We start from the raw sequence: 22003 nt of genomic DNA, 5'->3' as shown, positions 1-22003 counted from the left end.
TGAGAATTAAACGGTTTAACTCTATTTAAGTTGATTTAAAATGAGGTCCAGAATCCCCTAAAACAGTATTTGGCCTCTAAATGCTTTTAATCAAAACGTAAAGAAATAGAATATAAATGCCCTTTTAACACAAAAAAGACATAGTCTTACAGTAATAATATTTTACGAAATCAGACACAAAAATTCACTTTCTCTGAGTGAATCTACTTTTTTACGCGTGTGGATTTCTGACCCCCAAGATATTATGGGTAGCCGGAACGAAGGAAATATGGTTCTAATAGTTTGAACAGAAGAGAGTTCCAAAACTTGAATCCCTTAATATTAATTTTACTTTTTGTGTATTTTACTAAGTCTGGAATACTTTTTAATCGAATTGAAAAAAAATTTTGTTCACAATTGTCAAATTCGGTTATTCAAATATAAATCCACACAAAATATATCGTTTAGTAAATAATCATTAGTTTTTTTATTTAATATTAGTCGGAAAAATTTTGCATTGTATACAATGACAATCATTTAAGAGAATGCAATTTTAAATAACAATTTTAAATAAAAAATCAGTGAAATCGGTCAATTAGTGAAAGTTCTACCTTGCTATTCAATTTTTTGACTCTTATTAAATAAAATAATTACCATTTATTATAAGTTATGTTTTGCATAGAATTCTTTTTAGATAAACGAATTTTATAACTGAGCGCAAAAATATTTCAAATTCCTATAAAGGTTTTGGGGATATGGTGAAATAATCAAAAAGTAGAATTAACATTAATTGCTCAAAACTTTGGACTGCTCTCCTAACAAAACTAGGTATTGTGTTATTGCATCCCAGAATTACAACTTACTGCTGTGCTTCGTCTTTCGTTGGCGATATACCAACTTTCCAGAAAAACTTTGGTTATATAGCAGAAAAACGAGTTCGCAGATAAATGAGAACGATTAAGTGTAATCTTGGTCATATTTTCATAATTTATTCATTTTGTACACGAAACTAGCGTTAAGGTAATAGTTTAAAAACATAGGAGGTAGCCGCAATCTGGAAAATACGGTCCCCATAGTTTGGACAGAATTTCACTTTTTGAGTTTTAGTCATATTTTTAAAACTAATTGCTCTCACACTCACTTATACCCAGTTACCCAAAGATTATTTAATGCAAAAAATAATTTTTAATGAATATTTATTATTTTATTTAATTGCGGGTTAAAAAATCTTAAATTATGAGGTATAACTTTTTTAATACCATATTAATCTACTTATTTTTCTATTTCAAAATGTAAAGTTCCAAGAGTTTTTATATGGTAGCAGCCCAGAAAAATTTTAATTAATTATTTTTAAAAAAATAATTTGGTGACAATGAAGACGTATTTAAATGGGACGATTAATATTTAAAAGTGGTTAACTTAGAAACTTGACTTACGCGCGCAAAGAGCAAAATTTCATTCACATTTTTTTCGCGAATAACCGATTGCTATTCCTTTTCTTTTTTAATTATAAAATAGGGTGTTTCCTTTTCAGTCGTCTAAAAATTTATTCGTAATTTAATAAAGAGATTTAAATAAAACATTTTATTGAAAAAAAGCATTTTTTTCAACAAATGTTGAGTTTTATAAAAGCATGTTTCTGATAGAATGTAATTATACATCAGCTCTTTTTAATTTTATTTTTTAGTTTGTTCTTTCAATAATTTATACAATTTTAATAATATACAAAGGTAGGCATAGATTTGGAATAATATGTGTATCGATTTCTTCACTATATATTTTATAATTATTAATGCTAATATGTAGTCAACATTTTTAAATATCTTAAAATTTCTCAACATCTCATATATCGTCTTAATCTCAGAATAAATTAGTTACTGTCCACGCGTGTTTCGCAGAATTTTTTTTTTAATTTATATAATTTTTAATTTTGAAAATGTGAAGTTTTGTGGTATTTAGCTCATTTATGTTATACAATATTTGTTTAGTTCAAAATGCTTAAGAGGGATCACTGACTAATTGATCGAAAAGTTAAATTATTAATTCAACTCAGTAAAACTTAAAAGAGTTATCTACCACATACGCATTTAGTTTCAGATAATTTATTTTATTAAGCATTTTTATCTTATATAAGTCGGTAGGAAGAATATTTCCTACCAACAGCATTAATTTTTAAATATTTTTGATAAGCTATTTATTCACTGATTATTTCTGGGGCCATCTTCTAATAATTTCAGAAAAGAAAAAAAACCAAAGGGATTTGTTTACATAAATGCTGGAAGTAGTTAAGGGTAGTAGTAGGCTGGCAAGAATGGAGGCCAAATCCGGGGAAATATTTTGTCTAGTGCGTAAAGTGCTCCTTCAATTCATTACTTTTAATTAAGTTTATTCTCTAGTTACAAACAGAATTTATAAATCCGGTTATTTATAAGCGCAGAATAATCAATTCTTTACTACAAGTAAAATTTTACAATCCATCAAAGGTTTTAAAAATCAAATTAGATTTAGGCTCCATGAACTTTTATTTTACAAGTAAATCTCAAATATAGTTTAACATAAAATTACTGAAAAAAGAAGGATCTTTTAAACAGTTAATAATGCAAATAGTTTTGAGAAACTAATTTTTTTTTTACAACAATGTATAAAAAAATTTAAAAATAAAATCAGATGCTGATTACAACTTTATACACGTATGTAATAAGGAATTCATATTGAATTATACGCCTCTCAATCATGAACTTTCAACTTAAAAACACAATTTATTAACCTCATATACCATTTTCTTGCTGTATAATAAGATACATTCAACACCTAACTAATTTCTGATAGATTTTTCCATTTTCATAAAGTGCCACTAATTTTCCTTTTAGAATGTCGGAGCAGTGGAACATTATTTTCTCTACTGTAACAATTAAAATTAGTTAAACTCTAATTAAAATTAGCAAATCTTTAATCAATCTACAACTGCAAAATTCAAAGAAAAACTCCAAGTAAAATTTACTCTGCAATTTACTAGAGCCCTCAGAGCGTAGACGTCAATTTTTGGCGAATTTTAATTTCTTCAAAGATGTGAAACTCTTTTGTTTTTTTAAAATCTGAACTTTCATTTAGAAAAATTAAGTTTTTATGCTTGTAGCAAACATCTGTATTTTAATATTTTGACAGGACTTATAATGTCCTTAATAAAGTCAGAAAACTGTGGCATTTGTGTCGTAATTATAAAGTTATCATTAAATTTAAAATTTTGAAAAACCACACATTTCGTTACCACGAATTTACAAGCGTTTGAAATTAAATATTGAATGCTGTGGTGAATATAAACATAATAAAATACATCTTCTTAGTTTTGCTGCCATATTTTTAACTTCTTAAGGACCTTATGAACTCTACTTAAAATGAGGTTATCGTATCGGATGTCGGTGGTGATGGTAAGCTTGTAAATAATAAGTTTGTAAATAAAAGAATAAAACAAAGAAACTTTAGCTGCGATATTTGGTAATAAATAAGTAATTGATCGCAATCAAAGAGCTTAGTGGTAGGTACTTTATTTACGTCGCACTAGAGCTGCACAATGGACTATTGGCAACGGTCTGGAAAACATCCCTGAGGAAATCTGAACTTTCATTTAGAAAAATTAAGTTTTTATGCTTGTAGCAAACATCTGTATTTTAATATTTTGACAGGACTTATAATGTCCTTAATAAAGTCAGAAAACTGTGGCATTTGTGTCGTAATTATAAAGTTATCATTAAATTTAAAATTTTGAAAAACCACACATTTCGTTACCACGAATTTACAAGCGTTTGAAATTAAATATTGAATGCTGTGGTGAATATAAACATAATAAAATACATCTCCTTAGTTTTGCTGCCATATTTTTAACTTCTTAAGGACCTTATGAACTCTACTTAAAATGAGGTTATCGTATCGGATGTCGGTGGTGATGGTAAGCTTGTAAATAATAAGTTTGTAAATAAAAGAATAAAACAAAGAAACTTTAGCTGCGATATTTGGTAATAAATAAGTAATTGATCGCAATCAAAGAGCTTAGTGGTAGGTACTTTATTTACGTCGCACTAGAGCTGCACAATGGACTATTGGCAACGGTCTGGAAAACATCCCTGAGGAAGTCAGGTGGTCACCCACCCGCTTACTGACCACAGCCAATGATGCTTGACTTCTGAGTTCTACTGGGAACCGTGTCTTTACGATTCGTCCAAGGCCGGATTAACCATTATACAAACTAAGCATGTGCGTAGGGCACCAGAGGATAGGGGGCACCACAAAGCTTAACTAAATGTTCGCAATACACAATTTTTTTTCGAAACATTGCTTATAAATTTATTATTTTGAGCTTCCATTTTAAGAGTAGGGTTTCAATCATTTTTCTAGTTAACAAGCATTTCTAAGTGCGAATTTTTTCACAACAAAAGAAAAAAAAACGAAGGATGTTATGTATAAAAAATTCTTGTTCTTATAATGAAATTAGGTAGTGAATTCCTATGCGATAATATCTCTATCTACTTATCGATTATAGTGATTTTATAGCATACTGCTACGATTTATGTTTACAGAATATTTTCCGCAGTTGTAGCAAAGTCAATACTTCAGCAATTTGATTTTTTTTGGTAAAAAAATTTGATTTGAAAAAAATGTTTAAAAAATTTCAATGCAATAATTTGATGATGTAAAAAATATGATTTTTGATGTGAAACGAAAAAAAAAAAAAAAAAACTGTGTTATGCATGTTTGCAGTTTTTATACTTTTTTGCAGTTTTTACACTTTTTTTTATGTTTTTATGTGTTGGACATTTTTATAAAAATATTTGCTTATACTGTATTTTTAATTAATATTCTCATTGTAACTGGAAAAAGTAATCGGTAAATTACGTAAAGGTTGTGTTGGCGCCCATTGATTTCAAAATTTTACGTTAAATTTTTTTTTCATTAACTAAAGGAAGAAAAGGGAGCTGTGTTTAAGAATCATTTTTCGAAATTTTTTTGTGAATTATAATTTGCACAATATGACCACACAAATACGATTTTTTTTTATCGATATATATCAAATATTGAAATTGGATTTTAAGATTTAAAATGTATACTTTGTAGTATGAATGCAAGCTAGTTTTTTAATGAAGAAAAGAATAACAAGTCCCATAGTCCTTAGAGTCTTGCAAAAATGTAAAAATACAAATGTTATAAAAGTTGAGCACAAAAGATGTATAAATTCACACTATGAACCGGATGTTCATTTATATTAACTCAATTTAGAAGTTAAACGCCAATTTTTAAGCTGAAATAGTTTATTTACATGAATATCTAATTTTAGAAAGAGATATTCTATCCTTATAACTTTTTTTTTATATCTAAATAAAATTTATCTGTTAGATAAATATTAGTTCAAAATAAAATCAATTATATATTGTCTATATAATCTTTTCTGCATTGATCTTATTTTCTTTAAAAAAAATTTTTTTTTTTTTAATTCAGTAAATTTTTTGTGGGAAAAAAACGAGGTAGTTATTCTTTAGAGAATATAACCTATAATAGTTAAATTTATTCCCGTTTTGTGCTTTGCTCAAATGATTGTTCCAATCGTATACAGTTTATTAACTTTACTTAATTAAAATAACAATAGTTATTACTTAGTTAGATTAATAGTTATCTATATAACAAATTTATAACGAAATCGCGTAAATATTAAAGGAGTTATCAAATACCAGAGTTTTCAAAGTACTTAAAAAAAATTAATTAAACATTTCTAAAATCTTGCTTTATACATCTCAGAATGCATGCAAAGAATTCTTTTATCTCTAAATAGTACAAAAAATTTCTCAAAATTTCATGAAATTGACTTACATAAAGAATAGAATAAATTGAATGAATTTGCAATCCATAGTAGTAAACTTGACATTTAGTGATAATCAATATACGTATATTCATTTCATTTACAGATCATTTGAATATAATATTAGTTAATGAACTCACTGTTAAGTGTCATAGTACTGAGATAGAGTTGCGGAAACATACATTATAGTTTTGAAACAAATATTTATCACTCTAACACAAACCACCAGAAAGACTGCATGAAATATTAGATTTTCACATGCTTATGTAAAAACTGAGATATGTTTTTATCTTGAAATTATATGTAATTAAATTAAATAAGTGGCAATGAATGATTTAAAAAAAGAAAACGTAACACATTATTAAAAAAAGAAGGAAAAAAACCAAAGCATTTACGCATGATATTGATTACTTTTTTTTTCAAACCTCTTCTTAACGTACTTTATGAATATTGAACTAATCATCTAAATAATAATTTTCTAAGAAAAATTACGATCGCAACAGAATTACATAACTCTTTAATTCGTTAGAATCCGGAAGAAAGAAAAAGAGAGTACATATAGTATATTTATTTGATTTGAATTAACTCGCATGAGTCTGAAAAAAAAAATACCCTTGCAAACCTTTCTTGCAACGGTTTTTAAAAATAATTATTAGACGATTTCACCACTAATTTAAAAAACATATCATCAAAGAAAGCTCTTATTTTATTAAGCATTCAATTAATCCCTTCACCTCAGTTAATAAGTTCATTGACAGTTAGATTTTTATTGGATGTCATTGATACGTGACACCGATATGGTTGACTCTGAGATATGATCACACACAAAAATATCAAATTTAAATTAAATAACTGCCATTTTTGAAGAAGATAATTCAGTTGTTCTCTAATCCGGGCCGTTAATATATATTTTACGAATCCTTATAAGTAATGGAATAAAAAACGTGTGTAGGGATCAAATTAATATTTAGGAGAGAAAGAACGCACACGCTGGTGAACTTTGATCAAAAGCATGATATAACGAGGTTAATAAGAGATGAAGGATTAAAATCATCTGAAATTATTTTTATCGAGAACAAAGTTTTAAAGCGTTTGTGATAGAAAGTATATTTCAAAAAAATCAACAGGTATTTTTTGTCTCTTCCTGACTCAAAGAACATTTGGTTAGAAATTTTTTTTTCTCCAGATATATCAGATATTTCAATATACATATATCAGATATTTCAAAATACATATATCAGATATTTCAAGATAACATATATCAGATATTTCAGTATAACATACTAGAATAAGTTATTAGTAAAATAATAAAATCATAGGAACCCGAGTACTTAAGCTTTTTAATTTTAACACTGTAAAAAAAGTTCATGTTTATTTTATCATTTGGATATTTTCGCCATTACAAATACAATACTATTTGCTCGAATTTTATTTAGATGACAACCTGATGAACCGTCAAATTTTCTAACAGTAATGTAGAAGAGTCATTTTTCACTTATAATGGTAAGAAGGGTAAGAATGGTAAGAAGGGAAGCAGAAAATAAATCAGTCTATTGAATCAAAATATACAGGCAAGTTCATCATAATTCCAAATTCTTGGCGTATCAGCTTTATAATAAAGCATTTACTCTGATTTTTGGAGTGGTTAATAATGGTATAAATATTTTTCTTCCTTGCTTGAATAAAAATTTGAGAAAACAATCATATTTTGCATTATACGTGAAGGGAAACCACGAAAATATCTTTCAGATGGCTTGATTCCATTTAAAAGTTCAGTAATCGCAATGAATTTTTTTTTTATAATGAATCATTTTTCAGCATCTTTGAGAGACTTCTTTGTGACTATAACGAGATGTTCTTCAATTTTTTGTAGTTTTTAACCGAAAATCAAAGTAACTCGCTATTTTAGTATCGGAATAAAACCATATTTACGAAAGTTACAAAAATAATTAATTATAATCAAGATTAAATTGAAATTAAAATTATCAAATTTCGCGTTACACGCTATGAAAAACAGACAAAAATGTTTTTCAGATTGCTGTTATTGGTATATAAAATAAAATAATTTGCAATTTAAGTATCGGAATAAAATTATAAATAGACATTTTTTCATTATTATTATCCTTAATAGATAGGGTACCATCTTTCTGAACAGAACGAAAAGCTCTTCGTATTAACTCAACCCAGAAATCAAAGTGTGAGCTTTTTTATTTTGTGAATGTAATGAAACACCCTTATTATGCTTAATTCAATTCAGAGATCAAAGTAATTAACAATTTAAGTATCAGAATACAATCATATTCATGAAAGTTATAAGAATAATTTATTTTAATGAAGATTAAATTAAAGTAATCAAATTTGTGTTACATGCGAAGGAAAACCACGAAAAAGTCTTTTAAATTGCTTAATAGTAATAGGTTTCAAGCTTAATGTTGATTATCGCAATAAAATTATTTTTTAATAATCAATAATTATTTTTTATCATCTTTGATAAATAGTAAATGCTGTGAAATGCTCTAAATTTTTTTTTTGTACTTTTTTGAATTTTTGTAGGCAACACAGATATCAAAGTTACTTGTAATTTAAATACAGGAATGAAATTATATTTTGAAAGACTTTTTGAATGAAAATAATTAGAATTTACATTACGCACAAATGAAAACCATGAAAAAGTTTTAATAACTAACTAACTGAACGCTAACAGGCAATTATGAGACTCTATCTCAGCAATTATTAACATTTTCCAATTTATTGTTCTTCATGAAATTAAATGCTTTGGGCAGCTTAGATTGCTTATAGAACTGTTCTTCATTTTATTTTAATTATTTTATTTATTTTTTAGTTATTTTTATATTTTTTAAATATTTTTAATAAGCACTTAAATTGTTTTTTTAATATTTATTTCAAGTATTTGAATTTCAGAACAATATAAAAATCAATTTTTTAAAATACATTAATTTTTTCATTTAAAATTTACAAATTATAAATCTTTAAAAAAATGTGTTCAGATTTTTCTGGTACAGAGACAGAATGTTATTATTTATCATAACAATTTATGAAAATCAAATAAAAAAATAGAGACCGGTGATGTGTCCAGTGTCAAAGTTCACCCTGACATCTGTTTGGTACAGTGATTGATCTTTCCATCTTTATGTCTTTGTTTGAGTATACACAAGCTAAGGAGGGGATACAAGCTTCTATATTCATTGTCTACGAAGTACTTCGATTGGTTTGAATAAATTATCAAACTGAGCATGCGCGTTATTAAGATTGCGCCAAACAAAAATGCTAAACACGCCATTCTAGTAAACCTGACAAAACGATTAAGCGATAACGATGAAAGCGATGATGTAAACGACCAATCAAATGCCTCTATTTATTAAAAAGGCGGTCAGCCAAGCAACAGCCCATTACAAAATATGAAACCAAAAGCGGAAATTGAGCTAAAAGCTTAAATAGAGGGGTTTTGTATTAAAGTGCGTTCTTACTGCAGTGTTTTGGTTATACCTATTTTATATAATGTGATTATAATGCTTTTTGAATTTATTATTCTGTTTTTATCGGAGAAAATAGTAACTTCGTTAAATCATGAAAATTCTTGGAATTAGACTGAAAAGTTATGAATTTGAAAATCTAAAATGTAACAGATACCCTGTATTAAGGAAAATAAAATATTTCATTTGAAATCTATTTTTTTATTCAACATTATTTCATTTTATGCTTTACAGAATATTAAAACGGTGCGGAGATCAAGGAGGTATGTAAATAGGAAAATATATTAAAATCCATGTCTTAAGTTCAGAACCTTTTTTCATGGCACTTGTTAACCAAAATGCTGTAATGATATTGTCAGCATTTCAATTAAAAGAACTAATTCGTTCTGTTTAAAACTATCTCTATCACACGACTTTTTTTTTCCGAATGTCGCATACCTCCCTTAACTATATCCGTACTTCTTCAACTACGATTAAAATAAAACTTTATTTTAAGGAGCAAGTCAAGAATTTGTACTTCTTAATATTTGCAAATGATATTAAGTAAACTTAGTTTGCAGTAAAAAGAGTTGATGTTATTTACACACTCCTTTCGTTAGTTCTTTAAAAAACATGATTAAACGAAAATTAGGTTTATAATACCCTTAATTAAACAAGAGTAACAATTGTTACAGTTTTTACAATACTTTTTCAACTCTGACACTCTTTTCATGAGATAACTTCTTTTGCCAACGATTTTGTCCCTTTTTTTTTGTTAGTTGAAACCAGCTTACGCATTCCTGTAATTTTTACATTTTATCTTTGAAATTTTAATCTCGAAAGACATGCATGAAGTGACGCCTAGTCCAAAGAATCTAAGTTAAATAGTTGTAAGGCCGATTATTACGAAAACAATTAACTACTCTGGTTCAATGAAACAATTACAGTAAAACTTGGGTAAGTTGACCACTTCATGTGCATTGTTTTAGTGGCCAACGTACTGTTTGTCTACGATAGGTACTCTGTCCGCCATTCGTCTGGAGGGGTGGCGGGGACTATGGTAACGAGGTATGATTATTTCAAGTAGGGGTGCGGGGTCCCTCTTTAAGACTGGTTTCGGTGGGAGAAAAGGAGACTTCTTTCTTCGATCTATTGTATTAGCCCTAGAGTTTGAGCATTCGCGCCTGAAACATCGTTTAGAGCGTGTGATTCCTTTTTTTTTTATTCTTTTCTCTTTTTCAAAAGCTTCTGTTTTAGAAAAAAAATTTATATGTATGTATGGAAATTGTATAAAATTGTTTAAAGCAGCTCAATGTTTTATTAATAAATAACTCATCTATAAATTTATCATACATAGTAAATTGGTTATTAAGAAAAAAATAAATTTGCTAATAAAAACTTTTTTTAATAAATAGTGAAAAAAACTGTACAGGTTACAATAAAATATGAATAAGAAAACGTAATTTAAACAAAAAAACTTCAGATAATTTCAGATGATTTGATGGGTGCTGATAAAAATCATCGTTGATAGTTTTAGATTTCATCCTAGTTGCGGTCACTTGCTTTCAGTTTCAAAAAAATAAATAAATAAATGAAATATTTAAAAATTAATAATCAAAACAAAGATATTTAATATTTCTCCGGCACAGATAACGTGAACTATTTTTATTTTCAGCAAAAGTTTTATCTCCTTTTAAAATCAGAGTTATTAAGTTTAAGCTCTTCACTTTTTCCAGAAAATTCAAGTAATAAAAGAAATTAACTGCTTTAAAAAATGTGCAAGTTTAGAAATTAAACTATCTAACAATCAATGAACATTCATAATAAATATCGTAAAATTAAAAAGTAATATTAAAAAAACCTGTACTACCCTTAATGTCAGAATTTGTTCACTTTTTTTCCTTTGTATTTAAAAAATAACAACTGATTGAATCGAGAGAATTATTTTAAGTAAGAAAGAAGTATTCATGCGAATCTTAAAAAAGTTCTTGAATCAGATTAAATAAGTCTCCTACTGGTGGCTGAGTCAGCCAATCTGGTATACTCCCCATACAAGCTATCATCGAAGGCGAAAGAAAAGGAGACCTCTTCATCGAAGCCACCCTCCCTAAAATGCTCTCTTCTTGTTTCCATAGCACCAGACTGCCGCAGACTTTGTGGCGGACAGAGTACCTATCGTAGACAATAGAAGGGGTGGGACATTGTTTACTTTTTCGCTTCCTACATGTTGCTATACATTAAAATTTTTTTTTTTTACTTGACTTAAAAATTTGATTTAGCAAATGGCCAAATGAATATCTCAAGAAATGTGTTTAAACCTAAACGAACTTCAATTTGTTACACAGAAATAATTTTAATATTTAACTAACTTTTAAAAAAAAATTATTTTGTTAGTTATGCATGTGAAGTGTTTAATAAAAATAATTTCTTAAAATATCAGAACACGAAAACATTGAAAACTTTAACAAAACAAAATTATTTTAACACTTTAAAATTTATTCTGTTATTACTACGCATACAAGCCTATTTGCTCACTATTGCAACTGGAAGAGCAACTTTTCAACTAACACACCTGTTTTCAATGAATGAATGAAAGAAATGGTCATAAGCTGACTCCCTACAGTTTCCCCAGATGGTCAACTCACAAAAAGGTTTAGATTAGCTTTTTACACTATTTCACCAAACAAGTGAAATATTAACATACATTGCGAAATGACAGAAAATTTTCTGAATTTTTTTTTTCTGGTCAATTTATGAGGGTTTTAGAATAGAATTTCATAATACTCCTAGACAAAATTAACTTATTTCAGTGGTCAACATACAAGATAGACAGGTGGTCAAGTTACAAAGGTTTTGCTTCTTTATTATGTAGGAAAATTTCCGTTCTTGATAATTGAGGTCAACTTATTCAGGTGTAAAACTTACAAGTGTGGTCAACTTGGCAGGTTTCACTGTATAAATAAATCATTAATATTCTTGTTTTTTTATTACGAAATATTAGGAGAATTTGTATACATAATTTCTTCAAAACGTGTGTTAAAACTATGATTATAAGTTATTTAAGAAGAAAAAAGTCAAATGGAGTAAAAGAACAATTTTTGAGATGATGATTCTAAAAATAGCACATTTTTCAAATCTTTTTGCAATTTTTTATTTTAGTAGTTGTTTAACAAAACAAGGCATATCGAACATTTTCCTGATATAGCAATATTTTTTTGAACTGTGCAAAAGTTGAGAAATTATACAAACAACTTTTAAAGAAAATATTTTCAACTTTTTAAGACAAAAGGGTAACTTAAAAGGGTTAGCGCACAAGATTAACTTTGAATGTTGAATTAAAATTGCATGCCCATAGTTTTTTGTTCATTTAAAAAACAAAACAATCTGTTAAATTTTTCCCCTGTGCGCACATACGCATTTACTTTTCATTACTCGAATAAATAAGAAGTAATAAAAAAAATAAAATTAATAATTTATCTTCATTTTTCGTAAACAATAGTATTTTTAGTAAATAGTCAGCTGTTCTGCTTCGAATGATATTGAGTGTGATCAGTAGAATATTTTTAATTTCTTAACAAGATTTAATTCTCAGATAGCTGGCAATAATTTTAAGTTTTCCTTCAATAAGAACTTAGCAATAATTTAAAAAGTAATTTTATTTTAAAGAAAAACATAAATTAAAGTACTTAAACAATTGATTAGTATATTATTGGAAAAAAATATACATAATAGAATTTTAAAAAAAATTGCATTAAAATTCAATAAAAAAGTTAGAAAAATAATTCTGCGAAACACGCATAGACAGGTAATTTACAAATTTATTTTAAGATTAAGGCGATATATAAGATGTAAAGAAGTTTTAAAAAACTCTACTCTAAACTCAGCTGCACGACAGCCCATGGAGGGCCAAGGCCTACTATGCCCATCTCAGTTTTCTGGACCTAGGGCTCTGGGGTGCAGGAGCAGATGATCCGGTCAGGTGGTCAGCCGAACGCGGAACCCCCAGTGTTTAGTTCCCAATCATGCTTGGTACTTATTTATCGACCCACTGAAGGGATGAAAGGCTGAGTCAGCCTTGCCCGGCCCGAGGAACGACAGGGCGAAGCGCTACCGCTCAGCCACCGGGGGAAGTTTTAAGATGATTAAAAATGTTGACTACGCATTCGTATTAATAATTATAAAATATATATTCAAGAAATTGATAAATATATTATTCCAAATCTATGTATACGTGTGTATATTATTGAAATTGTATCAGTTATTGAAAAAGAAAATCAAAAATTAAAAAATAATCACATTAAGTAAGCACAATCTGGTGCATAATCATATTCTATCAGAAGCACGCCTTTATAAAACTAGACATTCGTTGAATAAAGTGTTTTTTATTCAAAATGTTTTATTCATAATTTCTTTACTAAATTACAAATACATTATTAAATGACTAAAAAGAAACATCGTATTTTATAGTTTGAAAGAAATAAAAATAAAAAGATTAGCAAACGATTGTTAGCGAAAAAAATATGAATGAAATTTTACACTACGCGCGCGAAGTCAAGTTCCTCGCAAGTTTATCACATTTTAATATTAATCGCCCCATTTAATCATTTTTTTATTGTCGCCAAATTATTTTTTTAAAAATAATTAATTTTAATTTTTTTCAGCTTCTAATAAATAAAAACAGTTGAAACTTTAGATTTTTCTATAGAAAAATATGTAGATTATTATGGTATAAAAAAATTCATACCTTATAATTCAAAATTTTTTCATCTTCAATTTAATTAAATAATAAAAAATAATTAATAATTATTAAAAATTATTTTTTTCATGAAATTATCTTTGGGTAAATGAGTTTTATGAGTGGGTGCAATTTTTTTTGAATTGCTTCATTAGTTTTGAAAATATGACTGAAAACGCAAAAAGCGAAATTAACATTAAGGGGTACGAACTTTGGATCGCTCTCCTGACCAAACTATGGGGACCACATTTCCCAGATTGCGGCTACCCCCTATATTTTGAAGGTTAGGAATCCAAATATGTAAAAAAAAAATACATGTTTATTCAGAGAAAGTACGTTTTTGTGTCAGATTTCGTAACTTAATTAATAGTTAGCACTAATTAATTAGCATATTTGAGGTCACCCCCGGGAACCATTAAGATTGACACTTAGATCGTGAAAATCCGATCATTATAACAAAAGTTATTCAGGGTGATATCTTTTTTTTTTTTGCTGACTGTACAATCTAAATAGCTAATATACTTTTTTAAAAGCCAATAAGAACATTGGTAGAATTCATCTACATAAGTACAATACTATGTCTTTGATGATAAAATACTATGTATTTGATGATAATATATTATGTCTTTGTGCTAGAACACTGTGCTCATTGGCGAGCGAGCGCAGCGAGCCATGGTTCACGGCGTGAACCACATGGGATTGCGTAGCAATTCTCGGGGGTTGGCGAGCGTTAGCGAGCAGGGGGCTGAGCCTCCTAGTTGTTTATTATTTTGTTTGGTTTTTGTGAATTTTAATTTAATTGTTACATATGCTTCATAGTGTGTGACATTTGGGTAATAACAATTCATAGAGCAATAACAATTATGATTGGTGGCGTGCCCAAAATATTGTGTCACGTGCCATAAATGGCACGCGTGCCATTGGTTCGCCATCCCTGATTTATACTATGTAATATTAATCGAAATGTTGCAAGGTATAAGAAACATACTGATAACATATTCCTAACCACCATCAATTTTTGTGTACGATTATTCGAATAGTATTTAATAATATAATAGTATTTAACAATATAATAGTGTTTAACATATATAAAATTCACTTCTTGCTACAACACTTTCCACTTGAAGAAGATTTCACGCCATCGCAAATTAATTTACTATAAAATTCAATGGTGGTTGAAAAGCTCATTTAACTGTTTGCCAGATCTAAAATAAAGTCCTATTAAGGCTTATAATATACTTTATAAATAATATACTTTATAAATAATATTTTATTGTCTAAATTAGCATTCTCAAATGTGTAAATAGGTAGAAATCAAACGTTTTTCTAACGTAAAACTCTTATAACTTTTTCAGCTATTGGTTCTACCAACTCGTGTTTGTACTTATTTAGTTCATCGTAAAATACAGCATCGGAAGCAGTACCACACTTGTTTAAACATCAGTATTTAAATTTCTTCTTTTTTGTATCTTTTTTTTATTATCTTTTTATGCGAAAACCCGCCACAGAAATTTTGTCCTGTATGGTCATCCAAGACAACCCTAAATAAATTCCTTTAAATCCCGGTTTGTTACTTTGAAAAGCTTCCCTAAACCTTAATTAGACTCTATTTGTAAACCTTAATTAGACTCTATTTATAGTATTTGAGGTATTTAATTGCATAACACCTAAATTATGAAATAATATAATTCAAACAAAAGGTGAGAACGAACCAATATTGTTTTATCAAAGCAATACATTCAATAAATTTACTATAGGGTCTTTTTTTTTAAATTTCAGGTGACTGCTCAGATAACGAATGTTATTATTACGATAATCAAACGGATCCCAGAAATCAAGTTATAGACCTCTATGATGCAATAGAAAGCAAAATGGCAGACTCAATTCCAATGCCAGACTTTGATTTATATGCCTCCTTCCATGGTGGGATTCTGAAGTACTATTATGATGATACCATGGATTCTGAATGCATTTGTCCTTTAACCAGAAAAAGTGATGATATATATGCTATTTTTCATGATGACGTCCCTCTGGACATTCAATATAACTGGACAATCCACTGGTCTCCTTTCACTAGCTACACCATAAATGGAAGTATGGATATAAGTGCCCAAGTTTTCTACGAGGTTTATTTCATCAACGAAACGTAAGTAATTGTTAAATTACTTGAAGAGTAACTTAAATTGATTTGCTTAGAGCAGAGTTTCTTTAAAGCTGTAAATTTATGGAAAATAAAAACAAACACACTTTCTTTTTCAGCATTCTAGTTCCTGCAGTAAATCTGCGCATTTGTTTGCTTATATATCAATAACAATATCTGTGGTTCCTTTACATGTAAAATCGAATGCACAGATATGATATCTTTACATTATGTAAAAATATCATAACATTATGTAATGGATAACATTATGGAAAAATTTTCATAATTTTCATAACGCTTGTTCAATGCACAATTTAATTTTAGACTGTTTGTGAAAAAACTACCCTTAAGTTCCATCTTCAACATAAAAAAATCCCTACGTATTCGAATAACATGTAGCCATCAAAAAGCATTCATGTGAAAAACTTGTGTTTTCGCTGTATCAATGGGAAAGGTGCGTTTATTTTTAATTAAATTATCAAATATTGGCAAAATAGTCACCAAAGGTAGACAGAGCACTTATTTAGATTTGATCCACACTTTAAATCACTGTGATTTAAGGCCAAAATGTTTTCTCATACAAAAAATGTACTAAATGAAAACCTTAGAAATCGAAATACTTTTGCGATTCCTAAACAAAAATAAATATTCGATGCTTGTAAAACTGAAGTGACTGACAAAAATATCAAAACAGATTTGGTGACTCCTTCTGAAGGACATGCGACCCACACTTTATGAAATTCTAGCTTAGTGCCAACAGTACAGTGCCAAACAGTGCTTCAGTTCACATTTTAAGATGCAATTTAAATGGTTGATGGGATTTACTTTAAATATAGAAATTAATATGTATCGATGATAGTATGTTAATGCGCCTAAGACGCTTCTTACATAGTATTAAAACTCGTTTTTCATCTAATATTTAACAATAATTTTAAAAATTTATTGTAATGTAAAGAAAATTTTAAATCATTTGAAATTATGTAATTTTAAATAACAAATTACAACAAAAAGTTAAAATTTTGACTTCTTTTGAATTTCTCTACTCAGAAACTATTCACCCATTAAAAACGATAAAAGTGCATTAAGAAAAACATTTATATCTAGATACCACAAGGATAGTATGGATTACTCACTTTATTTCAGTTCTTAAATTTTAAACTAAATAAAATGCTTTGCAGTCGATTGTATATATCAGGGGTTTCCAACTTACATGAGGCCGAGGGCCACAATTAAAAACACAAATCAAATGGCGCGCCACAACTTTATCAAAATTTTATGAAGGGCTTTTTTATGTTTGACAGAACATTAAATATTACTGTCGGATTTTTAATGAGTTGTACAAAACAAAAGTATTGAATTACAAATTAAAATATGAAGTAGATTTTTAAAAATATTTAATTGTTATTAATAATACTTTTAAAAATATTAAATAAATAATAAAAATTCGGGCTACAATAACTTTAATGTGCACCTATGCATTAAACAAATAATGTGCAACAGATATCTAATTGCGAAGATGTAAAACTTTAAAAAGGTTGGTATTAAAACTTACATAGTAGCACACAAAATATTCAATGAGAAAATTGAGATTTGTCTGCTACAACCACCAGACAATAGATATTTACATTTAAAATTTACAAATGTGTGTGTAAATATTTTCGTCCAAAATGAGTGAGTGGTTTCAAAAAGTTAAATCGGGTAATTTCTTCGAGAAAATTTCTGATACGCACATGCTAAATTATATTCACAAAATACAAAAAAAATGAAATGAAATAGAGCTACATACACGATTATTTTTACGTTTGAATAAATATTTTCTTGGGTGCAAAACCTGAGAAAATTTTTTTTTGCACCGTTGGTATGCTATATATATATATATATATATATATATATATATATATATATATATATATATATATATATATATATATATATATATAAAGCCGTAAATCAAAATAAAGAAAAGATAAAAATAATCTCTTCATCAGCTCACACGATTATATCCACAAAAAGGGAGTGCTTTCTAATATTGCATTAATGCAGTCAAATCAAAATTTATCAATACAACTGTCTGAGGAGCACCAAAAAATTGAAACAGAAATGGAACAATTGAGCAGAAATTTAAAATGAAAAAAAAAATTGCAAAATTAAACAATAAATCAAAAATTAATTTTTCTATTCTTTAAAAGAAAGTTCAAAACGATCAAGAGTTTTTCAGAAATTTCACTTTGTACTATTAAACAGGATTTATTAAAAGTGAGACTCCGGCATTGTGGAGGATCATCCCCCATTAAATTATGTTTTCTCTCCTTTTACCATCACATTTTGTTTTCCGGACGATTATTGTTGGGTAATATAATTTGTTATTAATTTTGTCTTGTGATACAAAATAAAATCTCTAACATATCAAGATAAAAAAATTGCCAAATTTTATCGCATTAATCAAGTTGTATCACATATTTTAAAACCATATTTCGTTGTTAATTTTACAAAAATAATTACTTATTCAATTCGGTCGAAGCTTTTTGGTGTTCTCATAGATAAAGAAAGAAGAGTAGATTTCCCCATCTTCTGGTACTTTTGCCTATAGTACTTTCATCTCGGTGTATGTGTATAAAAGTACAGCATATTCAGTGCAGAGTAATGGCGTATTTTCATTGATATCCTGATAATCTCTTTTTTTTCTCAATTAGCTAAAATCAAATGTCAAAACTATTTTCAATGATTTGTATACTTCTTTAGAAATAACACATATCTAAGCAAATTTTGTCGTTTCAGCAATGGTGGTGGGCCATCAATTGACAGAGTAAACATTACATCATTCGACATCTACTCTTGGTGGTTCGAAGGACAGCCTCTGAAGATGCTAGAAAAGATTCCCGATGAATTATTTAACAAAACTATGGGTTTTGTTCTGAAGCAGATCATTGAAGATAAAATGGCGTTGACATATAACAACGCAATACAAGATGCCAAGAGAAATTTTCACAGACCTACATTTCACCAGAGACGAGCAAGCAGCGTTAAGATCCTCAACTTACTTAAATCCCGAAGAAAGAATAATACTCGGAAATCAAAGTATTTTTTTAAAAGAATGAACAATTCATTATAACATTGCTGCAGTTACTATAAGAGCTCTTTTTAAAGGCAAAGTTAAAAAATGGTATATACACGAGCCTTAAGTAATATTGGAATCAAAATAAAAAATAATAACATTGAAATCTTTGAATTACTAGTGAGAAAGGCGGGATAAAACCTTTTTAATTGCTTAATGAAGCACGTTTCTAATCCTGTTTCTTCTGGCAACATAAGCAGATTTATATGTTTTCGATCCCTCCTTCCACGGCAGCGATTCGCATTTGTCGTTTTTCTGCATTAATGCTAATTTGCAACTTGTTGATGCTTTACAACCATATATGATTCTTGACACCCCAACATGCAAGGATACAAACTTGTCATTTGTGCATCTACATTACTTGTACCGGTGTATGCCACGCGGGTATACAGTCAACTTCTGACCTTCTGCAGACTATATCCCAGACATAGATAGATAGTTTACAGTACATATACAACTGTATAGGATGCATACTTTTTTTAAACAAGGATTTTAACAATATATGCTAAGTATGGTCATCACTGACAACCTTAAATATTATATGCTACCATTATTATGATCATCATACATCATACTCCTTTTTATAGCAAGTATCATATACATATTTTTAATTATGTAGTCTAGTAACATGTAATAAACCTTTTTTATGCTTTGTGTTGTGTACAATTAAATATAGCTCATTTCATTTAATTCTGATAAACTAACATTTCTAATTCATTCTATCTAACTTCAAAATTAAAAAAGAAAATGCATACTATTGTTTTGCATATTTTTATTGCATTATTTTGGCTACGTTACAATTTCTTTGGTCATTAAACAACACTGACGAAAACAAAGCGCGGGCACCTCTGTCAAGTAGTCCCCTGTGACGTCATTAGTAGCGCTGTGATCGTTTGTGTAGAGGTACCTCGTTTGCTCACCGAAGATAGTAGCGTAGAGACATTTTGAAATGTAGTTTATCCCAATTGTTTTCTTTCTTTTCGAATTTTTCTTAGCTTGCCCATCGTTAATATATCCAGTTGTCCTCGACTAGAGACTCGAGGTGGGCCACTCACAGGCTACCTGTTACAGAAACTTCGGTGTTCTAAAAAAATGGGTGTCCACTCTGTAGAGTCAGTGCACTGAGAGACACAGGGGTCCGCTAACCTGGTCAGGGCCGCAAAAAGGCCAGAACACCTGCTTCAGACTTTTTTTTAAGACTTCTGACCAAGAGGCATAAGTTAGTTACAGAGACGTAACTGTCTCATCTCACATCGTAACTGCCTCATTTCAGAAATAACTGTTGTCCAGAGACTTGATACAGGTTGCCTGTATACCAGGAGTTCTGTGGTGTGCATCCCTTGGTTGTGAGCCACGACCAAAATAATGATCTGAGAATACCTGTCTTTGATAAAGAAAAATTGGGGGCCGATTCTCTTCAATGATGAGTTATGATTTTTAGTCTAAACAGCTACTTAAGACGCGTTCTCATCTGGAGAGAACCAGGAAGTCGATATCGACCCTCTAACATTGTTTTAAAAAAACTGACTATGGTCGAGGTGATCTGATGGTCTTGACAGTGATCGTGGTGCACGGGCATACCGACCTTTATGTGAACGATAGAGGTACTCTGATAGGACAGTGTTACGGAGACAAAACCTTTGAAACCCATATGAAACTTTTCCGTGAAGCATGAGGACAAAATTTTATCTTAATGATAACGGACTTAATGAGGTGGACGAATACCTCCAATAGAAGGATATTCAACAATCGGAATGGTCTGCAATGTCTCCTGACATTAATCCCATCGAACATGTATGTGACGGTCAAGAGTGGCTCGGTGCAAGAATGGATTTTGTTGTTTCAGGGATTATTAAGGACCCTTGCAAGCAATATGAAACACCGGTGCGAGAGTTGTGTAGCTGCTAGAGACGATCATATACCATATTTAAAATATTTCTCTGACTGACAGGGTGTCGGTGATATTTTGGCAAGATTTGTAAATTACAATTACTATTGTATAAAACCTTGCTTCTCACGAATTATTATTGTGAAAGTTAAAAAAATTGAAAGCTACGAATTAAATACCGATTCAACGAGAAAATTTATTGCACAAACAGAGATATTTGTAGTACCAAATTGCTACCTTGGTCGAAAATTTTTATAAAACTTAATTAATATCATTCATAGAAATTACATAATTGTTCATACAGTTAACTATAATATGCCATTCGGAATAAAATTGATAAATTTAAATAATTTGATGTTCGCAAATGCTCAATATCAGGGCTCGAAAAACAGCCTGTCCGCCCGTCCTCGACGGTCAAAAATTCTCCGCGGACAACGAATTTCTAGAATCCGACGTCCGCGCGGACGGCCATTTTCCCGTTAATGTTCGTGATACGTTTTCAATTTTTGTTATTTTACAAGAGTCTTGCAAGTTACAAGGCAGCAAAATGACCCACAATACAGCAACATACTGCGCATATATTGATGTTTTCTCTGTCTGGGAGTACTGCAGCGGTTGAAAGGGGCTTTGCAGCAATAAACTTACAAAAAAACACAATACGTACTGGTCTTAAATAAGAAGCTTTAAAAGCAATTATGAACATCTACCTAAATGGAAAACCCCTTTCAGATTTCTGTTCAGAAACCTCTGTAAATCATTGGCTTGATTGTGGAACTGGCAAACGTCATTATTGATTCATTTAAAAAACGCAGTACCCTCGGATAA

At 29.2% G+C, this 22003-nt stretch overlaps 2 protein-coding genes across 2 annotated transcripts in view; one reads left to right on the top strand and one right to left on the bottom strand.

The window, feature by feature from the left end:
- Positions 1 to 19942, top strand: part of LOC107444403 (uncharacterized) — a 38249-nt gene extending 18307 nt beyond the window's left edge. Inside the window, exons 3-4 of the mRNA XM_016058528.5 lie at positions 15815 to 16181; positions 18954 to 19942. Coding sequence (XP_015914014.2) covers positions 15815 to 16181; positions 18954 to 19287 — 701 coding nt within the window. The 3' untranslated portion in view covers positions 19288 to 19942. The remainder of the gene's footprint in view (positions 1 to 15814; positions 16182 to 18953) is intronic.
- Positions 1 to 22003, bottom strand: part of LOC107437141 (uncharacterized) — a 134821-nt gene that overhangs the window by 46140 nt on the left and 66678 nt on the right. The gene's annotated exons all lie outside the window — the stretch shown is intronic.

The sequence above is a fragment of the Parasteatoda tepidariorum genome, chromosome 3 (assembly GCF_982258835.1).
Source record: "Parasteatoda tepidariorum strain Cologne lab strain chromosome 3, Ptep-v5.0, whole genome shotgun sequence".
NCBI classification, from domain to species: Eukaryota; Metazoa; Arthropoda; class Arachnida; order Araneae; family Theridiidae; genus Parasteatoda; species Parasteatoda tepidariorum.
Note: the sequence above shows the minus strand (reverse complement) of the source record. Positions and strands in the feature narration are given on the sequence as shown.